The sequence below is a fragment of the Phytophthora cinnamomi genome (assembly GCF_018691715.1).
Source record: "Phytophthora cinnamomi strain GKB4 chromosome Unknown Contig14, whole genome shotgun sequence".
NCBI classification, from domain to species: domain Eukaryota; phylum Oomycota; class Peronosporomycetes; order Peronosporales; family Peronosporaceae; genus Phytophthora; species Phytophthora cinnamomi.
In genome coordinates this window covers 650143-660921 of record NW_027150947.1, presented here as the reverse complement: position 1 = coordinate 660921, position 10779 = coordinate 650143, and the positions used below count along the sequence as shown (strand labels likewise).

At 49.3% G+C, this 10779-nt stretch overlaps 1 protein-coding gene across 1 annotated transcript; it reads right to left on the bottom strand.

Moving 5' to 3' along the window:
• Positions 1-573: 573 nt before the first annotated feature.
• On the bottom strand, positions 574-2064 carry IUM83_01129 (uncharacterized protein; the record flags this gene model as incomplete). The annotated part of the gene is made up of 2 exons (XM_067924960.1): positions 574-1107; positions 1420-2064. The coding sequence occupies 2 exons, from the start codon at positions 2062-2064 to the stop codon at positions 574-576; spliced, it is 1179 nt and encodes a 392-aa protein (XP_067797308.1).
• Between the last annotated feature and the right edge of the window lie 8715 nt (positions 2065-10779).

Genomic DNA, 10779 nt, shown 5'->3' with positions numbered 1-10779 from the left:
TGGCTCACATCGCTACACTCCAAGGTACATGACTGGCAGCGCTTCCGCATGAACAACGAGGTGAAGGTGGGCGAGGAGCAGCCAGGAAGGAACTGCGATCCAACATCCAAAGATCACAAAACAACACATTTTATTGTGAACAATTATTGATAATGTATTTGGACTTATCGGAAAACTGTTCGAACAAAATCAGTATTACTCGTTATGAAAACGGATAAGTGCTCTACTAGCAAACCAAGAGGAATTTCCTTACACATGTACTTATGTACTGGAAATGCCCTGTAGTCTGTATAATACTGCAACTGTCCACCCGCAGTCAGCACATAGTGTTGACCCGTTAGGTTCGTTGACCTTCAAAACACAGTAGTGGGTAAGTAAGGTAAAATGCCAATCGTGGCGCGGTTTCGATTCACACCAGAAATCACTCGAAAACGCACAGTAGACCGCAAAAGATAACGCCCGGCTTCATACTACAGCGAACTATAATGCAAAAGCTTTATGATGCGTATTTTCGCTGTTCATTATCACTGTTGACAACGAAATTATGCCGTACTCAACCCAAGCATCTATTTGTTACCAATTTTGGCCGGACCAATTAGTGGCACGATTTCGACTACCTGCTAGCAACCGCTCTTTCGTAACAAGCCGCCCGGCAACGTCCGCAGTCGAGCGCTTCCTCTTCTTTCCTGTAACAGGGACAGGTGGAAGAAAAAGAATCTCAGTACGGACTTCATCGATGACAGCCTCTCGTTGCTTCAACCAGTCCGCGGTGCCAATCTCGCCCTTGGCCCCGCCGCCCTTATATAAGGCCAAGCGTGCCTTGAGCTGCACCATAGACAGCGGCCACATGTCGCACTCTCTAAAGCCATTAACGGCGCTTGAAGGCTTGTCCATGAGGGCACGCCGGTAAGCGGTGCACGCCATCCCAATCGCTGTCGTCTTCCTGATCACAGGATTGCTGATGGCGCAAAGCCGCTCTAGCATAAGGTCATGGACACAGTCCTTGTATGGCTTGAACAATGCGACGTCCAGGGGCTGGAAGAGGTGCGTCGCATTTGCTGGCAACGCAACGAGCATGATGCCGTACTCGACACAGATCTCAGCCGCCTATGTATCACAATATCCCGTTAAAACCGACATGGTTAGAAGCTGGTGATTACAAAGGTATACACCATCGCCGCTTTCCTGGAGCAATATGCGTCGCACTGCTGTCCACGGTCAACACCACTGGCTTCGGGAGGTGGGCGGTGCTGCCTCCGAAAAAGGCTAGCCATTGCACAAAGATCTTCGTGTTACTAAAGCCTTTTGGGGGCCCGTAATCACCGCCCCCTTTATATTCAGCGCCGCTATGTCTTCCTTGAAAACCCGCACGCCTGGCACGACAACGAGAGGGGGTACCGTTGCGCCATTAGCACTTACCGCACCCACCACAGTCATGTGGAAGCTTGTCTTCGTCTCCTTGCGCCAGACGTTGGCTGAGCCGCGCACAGCGACGACTTTCCGCCGCGCGGTCTTTGGCATGAGCGACTTTTTGTCCATGTTAAAGATACGCGCGGCGTCGATCTTCAGCTCGACGAACAGCTTCGCCAAGGTGTAGAACAGCGTGGCCACGCCGTCCTCGTCCACTGCGTTGCGCACGCGCGCAATACACTGCACAATCCGGTTGCTGAGGAAGGGGTGGCGCTGGAGAAAACGGCGGTACCAACCGCCAGTCAGTATCCTTGTAGGTGTAGCCCGGGTGGGCATGACCCGCCCAGTGGCAACAGCGAGCGTAGCGCTCGCCTTTGCAATGATGTCCCGCCGGCCGACAGGCATGCCGCACCGCTGCATGGCAGCGATCCACTCAGCCAAATCGCGCTCCGGCTCTGCCGGCATTACGGGCTTTGGGCCTGGCCGCGATAGTACAATGCTGCCACCGTCAGCAGCCCTCTTGACGAGCTGGAAGAGTGTGCGCAAAGGCACCGGTGATGTCCTCACCACCGCAGCCTTCTTCTCACCGGCGGCGACACGTGCCAGCGCCAGATCCACGTCTTCTTGGTTGTAGCTCTCCTTCTCTTCCCCCATCTTGGCGCTCGAGAAGTGTGTGGCGTGTGGGCACTGAATCCAAATGTCCTCTATGTTATAATTAGACATCTTAAAAATTATCACAGCCCTCAAAAGAGTGCCAGCAACTGATCCAAAAAGAGAGTAGCCAATAGGCAACGAGATTGACGAAATAGGGATATGTCATTGGCAAAAAGTATAAGTCGTGCCACGAATTGGCACCGTGCCAGGTTTGGCATTTTACCTTACGCAGATATTTGATGAATCACATGCGGAGTTTCACCCCCGCGGCATACCGACGAGAAGAATATCTGATTATATGAATCTATCAAAGAGCATGTGAAAGACAGTCTCATGGTACATTGTTTCACACTTACAAAAAATTTTGACGCCATTTCGTGGTCCAAATATCGAAATCCATAGTCACGCTTTATGAAACGAAGTATCACGTTGACATATAGGCGCGCCCAACCGCCATTTGAGATCGTCCTAAAAAACGGAGGATGTATGTTGCTCGAAATGTGATTGTAAGCTGTACCAATGGTACAATCTACGCTGAAAATTCTCAGTAATGGAGATGTGCCCAATTTCAACTTGGGGGATGTGGCTTGAATTATAACTAACAAACAGTACCGTCGTTAAATGTAGCATACTGAAGGTGTTCCAAGACATAGACTCGATTCATGAAGATCTTACATTGTCCTCATTCCTGAAATGGTAGCGCCAACAGCATTTCCGTCCGAAAATAATGGCAGGGTGCCATTTCAAGTCGACCAGTCTGACCTTCGTATTGCTCGAGATGGAAATTCTACGCGAAAATGTCGCACCAACGCCGCGAACCCGGAGTACAGATGTGTCTACAATCGCCAAGCTAACCTGTCACGCGACATTTTTCCGTCCCAGAAACTACTACGGGAGTGCTGTAGAGAACTGGCGGTCAACTGTGTCTTCCAAATCTTGGTAAAGCACACCAGTGTCACGAAAACAACTCGGAACGGGAAAGAATTTTTCGATCGAGAACCGCCGACCGATTAGGTGGAATGTTCATTTTTCTTCAATGTGTTCGGATTGGACAGGGAATGGAAAACCCACCAAGGTCAATTTTACGCACAACCACACGCCGAACATTTGCTTCACCCATGCGCATTGTGTCGAGCCCCCTCCCCCGAGGACCCTGTGGAGCGCTACACAAAATATTCAGTTTTTAACACTGTTGGCCGAGATGCGGCCGCTACACAACCGATCGGCAGGTACCCTAACCGGGAAGACCATGTAGGTTTTTCCACTTTCAAAGGGGTTCGCATTGAGTTCCAGTGCGATTTCCGGTATAAAGGAGGATGTTGACGACAGGCTTCGTGGCGACCCGTGAGAACTAGAGCACCGGGAAGACTTGGTCGACATAAGTAGATCGAGGCCTATCATTCATTGTGGTGTGTCTTCTTGCCGGCCGTCCTGGAGTTAGGATGGTGGTCGTCAGTGAAGTACTGGACGGGGTCAAAGCTGAAGGGCGGAGAATATCCGACCGTGCGTGCTGTGTGTGCCGTGAGTTTTGGATGGTCACGGCCCTGCTAGGCTACGCTGCATTCTACACTGTAGTGTATATCTACGATGTGTTTGAATCGGTTTGCCTAGGTGTATTGGGCATTGGAACCCTTTTGTTCGCGATGAACTACTGGTGGTCCGTCGGTATTGCGGCGAATGGAGATTTCTTGCTGGATGAGGGCGTGTTGATGGCTAGCGGCGTGGCCATGGTGACTGCTTTAGTCAGTCATTTGCTACGCTGGTACGAGACTTGTGTCGGCGAGTTGTCGCCCGCCAAGATGGGGTCGGACACGCTATGCTGTGTGGCAACGGGATCTCGATGAGCTGGAACAAGCCGAGCGTCTAAGTGAGGCGTTCTGGTGTGCCGATGGTTGTGTGGGAGAAATGAATCCTGTGAGGACGTTGCGTAGACTGCAAACGGAGCGTCGAGCGCTGCGTGCCAACCGAGAAGCGAGTGGACAAAAAGCGGATCGACGAGGGCGCCCATCTTCAGCCGGAGAGGATGTCACGAGTAGGAACGGTGGCTACCATCTCGGGAGTACCGTCAACCGTCCTCTGCGAGACTGCCGGTCGACCAGCAGGTGGATTCATGATGAACAGGTGAACAAGGGTGAACTGGATAAGCAGTCATCGACGGAGTATAAGCCGGGACCTGAGTTGAGGTGCTGGACGACGGTTTCGTGGAGTTCCTGGCCCGGGTGGAAGCGGTGTCGACATTCGGCGACTGGACGAAGAGCGAGGAAGGAGGGAGATCGAATGCTTCGCCGAGGATCGAGGCGAAGAGGTGCGTGCGGTCTGATTGAAGTAGTCGCCGTGGCTGTGGCTATGAGAAGGAGAAGTAGCGAAGTGGAAGCTTCGAGAGTCCATATCCTGAAAATGTTCAAACATTTGATCGGTTTTGACGCTGCCCACATCAACGAGGAAATGAACAATTGCGGTGTTGTTATTGTTGCGACGACCAAGAACTTCAACAATCATTTAATTCCCGTAGGTTTCGCGTTGGTCCCCACAGGAAATTACGACCAGTGGCGATGGCTCATGGGCTGCTGCAAGTCTTCGACTGGTGCAGACCGCTTCACAGCATTGTCGGACCGTCAGAAGGGCTTGTTATCTGCGATTGTCGACTTGTTCCCAAACGCGATTCACCAGGTTTACCTTCAACAAATAACGGATAACATCCATCGAAGCGTGGCAAAACTTTCGATTGACGATAGACGGATCGTTTGCTAACTTCTCGCAGTGATTGAGACAACGGCTACAATATGTTCCGCTCCGAAGTGAAAACATCGAATCCCAAGGCAGCTGAGTACCTGGACACGATCGACCGCAAACACTGGGTGAAGTACGAATTTCAGGAGGGTTTTGAACTACCACATCACGCCGAACCTCTCTGTGACGGGGCACACGAGCATCTTACACAGAGGAAGTGTGTGTTTTCGAGAGTAAACAAACGCTCAGTGAACAGTAGTTCACGTGTTTCTGGCCAAGGGAAAGGATTGATATGAATTACGGTAAATCTAAGACTGACTGTATTTATGAATTGGTACAGATTTTGTCTGCACACAGGTCCGAAGTTTCCTATATTTTATCCTATATATAATGTATCGGTTGGCTCTGAGGTCTGTTGGGCCACTACTCAGGGGTGTGACCTTGTGTAGCCATCCCTAAATAGTGCCAGGGTCATCATTATACGCAACCACGTTAAACTATCGGAACAAGCGAACAATTGGCTTGGAACCAATCGTCGTAGCAACAAGCCGCTAGACGCGTTCAGCATAGACTTTAGACATTTGAGCGCTGACTTCCGAAAAGCGTCAGATGGCTTCCAACCGGGCGCGTTCTCGAACGGAGACTGATCTCATGCCGATTTTGCAAAAAACAGCTTATACTGCGGCTTCCAAGATGTGTGATAATTTCGCTAATGGATGGGGCGTGTTTGGTTCAACACCTCGGACCCCGATCGAGACATGGTACAGTCGCACGTGGCGTCTTGTGAATTTGCGGGAGACGGAGTGCACCTGTGCGGGCTGGCAGTACGAAGGTTTCGCATGCATCAATGCGATTTGTGCTGCCACTTAAGACAAGAAACGTATCAAAGACCTTTATGGCGCAACGCGTATGTCGTCCGCTCACTTTCGCTAGACCTACACGCCCCCGCCCCCCCCCCCCCTGGCCCACGATCGTAACTTTGACAATCAACACTTCACTACGTATGCCAGAGCTTCAAGCAGAGCCGGCACGTATCGGAAAACTCCAGGTCCCAGACCCAAGCACAAGAGAGAAGCAAGCGAAAAATGCGCTCCAGTAATGGGCAAAAAAGACTCAATACCGATTATTGTTCTTAACTACCAGGCAACAAGCATTTACACGTACATTTACATTTATATTCATATTTACATATACATTTAAATATTCTTTTTTCAGCTAGAAAAAACAAATTGCCTCAATATTTCTGAAAATAGCCTGTTTTAAAGGCAGAGCTTGGCTGAAATTTTGATACATTTGCCGACGTTTCGAACAATCTACTCGGATAACTTAATAGAGTAGTGTTCCAAGTAACTCGTACCAACAGTTGGTGATAAAAGACGTAAAGTTGGAGGAAGCGATACATCTCTATGACACAGCTCAATCGGCCTCTATCATAAAAACGACAATAAGCTCCAACAAAAGTGGCGATCAGTTTCAAATGAAAATAACAGCTTCGGATGAATGATTATTTTAGTCTAGATAGGAGTTGTGATGTGCACGCATCACATACTACGGCTTGACGGCCACCTGCGCGATGGTCGCTGGTGCATTTGCATTGCCATAAGCCAGCAAGAGGAAGGAGTATACGAGAAACATGCAACGTAAACTCGACAGATCGTTCTGTCGCTTGAAGGTGAACAAGAACCTTCTATCTCGCCCTCCAATCGCTGAAGAAGTCCGAACAAACATATACGCGCCGCGTACTGAAACCGGCCTCTTCGGGAGTATCACCCGGCGAGGCCGAGGACAAGATTTATTCGAAGTGCAGAGGTTATCCTGCAAGCGCTTGGGTGAAATCGTGGGCGATCGATCTGATTTAATGGGTTGGCTACGCAGAACTCACCTGGGAGACAGCAAAGAACCTACCTGGGTAGGTAAAGATCGGCTTTGAGATGGAGACGTTCGACTTTGTTAGACTGTGCCAATCTGCGAAAGGACGCAAAAGGCCCGAGCGCATGAAATCCCAGGCAGCGCGCCCCACCGAGAGAATTAGTAGCAGAGAGGTTTAATGATAATAATAATAATAATGACTACTGTTTTCCTTTGTCTGTCACTGACATCTGCTAATATCTGACAGGTATGACATTATATTTTGTTTCAATGAATTCAAACTAATATGTCTGTGAATAGCTGCTTTGTTTTAGTATATCTCTACCAGGACAATCGTCAAGAAAGGGCTAAAGCGGTTTGGATGCGCTGTGCACAAGGAACGCACTACCATCGTGCTCTTGGCGGACTCAAATGGAACAAAGTTGCTGCCGTTGGTGGTGTTAAAAACAAATCCGTATAAGATCCCGGCAATTAGAGAGCAGAATACCAGACTTCGTCGTGGGTCCGGAGTGAGGCTGTGGAAATGCATCAACGACATATTCAAAATGAGATGTCGGTTAAGTTTCCGGTAACAATAAAAGTATCTTTGTCACCTTGCTTTATTGCAGTACTTTATGTAATCACAAACTATTTATATTCAGGATAGTGAAACTGCGAACGCTCAATCGAATTTTTTTAGATTCCATTTTGCAACACGTGCAAACATGGCGGAACCTGTGTTGCTGATATGGGATGAATTCTGCGGTCATTGGGAACAAATCCGCTGATGAGCAATGCCATTTCAGAAAACGAACAGCCTTGACCGTTGCTGACACGTGTACTTCACATAATATACAGCCGCGCCTTTCCGTCTCAAAATACCCGTTCCGTCCCAGTTCGCATATCTATGGTTGTGCTTCCCGTCTCAAAACATCCTTTATGTCTCACTCCGCCTGACTATTATAAGCCTTTCCGTGCCACTTGAGACTTTCCGTCTCACATCGCAATGACGTCCTCCCCAAGCTAGCCCATACTTCTTGACCGCGGCTATCAAGTAGTCTACCTTGGTCTACACGACAAAGGGCTAGCTGCGCTCCTTAAATTGACCGAAACGCGTGGTTGCAAGTGTGTTTGAACGCGATGGCGGCGAGCACGACGCCAAGTTCAGGGCGCAGTCTCGATATCGACCACAACGGTATGCCGTACACGACCGTCAACTACCGTCTGCAATGTTACGTGACGTACAGAAAGTCAATGTGGGAGCCTGATGAGGTCTCTAGTGCATTGCCTCGAACATACGAGAACAAAATTGTGGCTTCAAACACTGAAGCTTTCTAAAAGGATATGAACCAATTTTGTTGGTCGGTAAACCCACAGGGTGCAAAAATAAGTTGAAGAGTAAGTGTGAAAAAAATGCGCCGGGAGAACCTCGAGTCTGCAAATTGTGTGGTACGTCCTACAAGATTGCGAGCTGGTATCGGACCCACATTTCGCGTCCTCACACAAATTTGTAGTGTGGGATGCCCCGTTGAGTTTGGTTAAGATTACGGTTAATACACGATTGGACGCCTTGTAAAATATGTTGCTTTTTTGCCGTAATCGAAGTTGTAGTTGTAATCAGAAAATGTCCGAGGAAAAGATGCCGGAGGTGTGGCAGGGTGGTTCAAATCCACCCGCCCTTTCGCTATTTGTTGGATCTCGTTTCGTACTGTTCGACCCAACTTTAGCACAATAAGACCTGCGACGTGTTGGACTGGTGTGTGCCACTTCCCAGCGTCGCTGGTTCCAACACTCGTTGAATCTAGTTATTATTGACACCGATTGATCCACAAATGCTTTGCGAAATACTGAGGGAGTAATCTGAGCCGACCCTTAGACTCGATGTTTTTGATGATATCATGTAGACAGGATCAGCAGTGCACAACCTTAAACGTTCAGGAGCAAATGTCACTTTCAATTTGGTTGTGGCCAATCTTGCGTGCATCCTTCCAGAGCTTCTCGATCTCAGTCAGTGTGCACATGCTAATGATACCCACCACCGCGACATAACGGCTAGGTTGCAGGAGAAACGGGGTGATCACAGTGCTACGAGCCGAGTGTCGGACGCGGCTCCGTGCCACCAAGGCAAAAGCACCGCGGCTGTTGCGAACCCAGGTTTTGCATTTTGCGTGTGCACTCTCTACCTGTCAGTTGTCACGAACACCAAAGCGAGGGTATTGATCAGTCCAAGCCCGGACTATCCTCTCCTTGTACCTAAACCAATTCGTGTCAACATTATTAGCCAAGTACATGCTGTGGGATTTCAATTCTTTGCGAAATGTCTCGAAGTCGGCCTCTATCTAGGCATCGACAGTAGCTCCAAGAAAGCGTCGTATTTTCCTTTGTAACCCCCCCCCCCCCCCCCGTGAAGGGATTCGTTACTTCGATTTGGCCGAGAAGCTTACGAGCGATTGCCTCAGCATTCTTGCTCATATGCCAACCGCACACCAAGGCTGGTATCCCGCCTAACCCACGATCCACTGCATTCATACAAGCTTGATCGCGATCCGAGAGAATGACACCAGGAAGACCCACATCTGTCTCGATTAGGAACAGTCGCAGCTTGTTGGGAGTCCACACAGTCATTTTGTTGCTCACCTGGTAACCAACACAGGGCAACTGTTAAAACCAGTCGGCGCGATGATAGGGAATACCGGAATCTTGAATTTGTTGGTCTTTTGCGTCCAATCCACTACAACGATATCGTTGTTGTATCGGTCCAATCCCGCGGTTTCTGGGCGAGCCCAGAACTAGTTACGGAGCTGTTGAGTCACGGGGTTGATGTCGTAGCGGTAGAAGAATCCTTTGTTAGACCGTTCAACAAACAGTGCCTCCATCGCGGTTTGAGTAGCCAGCTCCCGACTTTTCACAGCGTTTCTGGTGTTGGCGACATCTTCGGGGTCACGAACGAGTTGGGATGTGCTTGTAGTAGCGTTGTTCTAATGCCAGCTACATACGCACTGGCAGCAGTCTGAGCTTTCACTATGAACCGCACCGAAACGCTGACTCTTTCGTGCGTTCACTTGCGGCAGCCCATTAACGGTGACACACATGTACGCGAGCGTCCACAGACTCAGGATAGTTGTGGAGATGACTACCGTTTCGAGTGTGAACAACTTCCCACCGACCTTCTGGGTCTTGAATTGACACTGCCCTGACAATCAGCTTCATTTTACACTTCATTCGCTTCGAATCTCGCATTGGTCGAACACGGTCATCTTTATCGAGACGTTAGGCTCAAGGCTTTTGGCCCACCCGTGCGGCTGCAATACAACCCACGTTTCCATACAGTTCTCTTGTACTGGTTTTGTTTCGCTCATAGAGCCGCTATTTCTGTGCCAGTCACTTCGTAAAATGGAGGCCCCGTCAGAGCCTCCCCCAGAGCCGCCCGCAGTTGACTCGCCACTGCGCCCCATCTCGAACTCCCCACCAGCCGATTCGGCGCTGCAGCACGCAGAGGAGTCTGCCATTACGAGTCTCGGAGGAGCTCATGGCAGTGCTCCAGCCACTGCCAAAAAAACCTCTACATCCCTATGCCAACCATTAGACGTAGGCATCATGGGGCCTTTGAAGGCGAAGCTGAAGGCTTTGTGGTTGACTGAAAAGGCTAGCTACAACTGCAAAGGAGAAACGGCTAGCAACGATCAAGCGAGTAATTTCGGCATGGGAATCAATCGAGGCCAACACAGTCACGAAAGCGTTCAACAAGGCGCTCAACACCAGCTATAAAAATACAGCTGCCTCCTCGTAATTCGTTGCTGACGCAAAGCTTGAGGAAAAAAGGATTTCGCTATCTGACAGGTGTTTCCATAAAGTAAGTGGCAGTTGCATTCTGTCCGGCGTTGTACTACTACTACAAATAAAAAATTATAATTATATTACTATCACTGTATTAACCACTACTACTACATCTACTGGTAGTAGTATTCGCACTACTGCTATTATTATACAATTACTACTACTATTCCTGCTTTGGTGTCAGGCACACCAATGGCTACAGTTTAAGTGGGTCACCGCGACGAGTGGTCCACACAAAACCAAGAATCCTATTGATAGAAAACAGCATATTTCACGCAAACAGCGAAGTACGTGTAGACG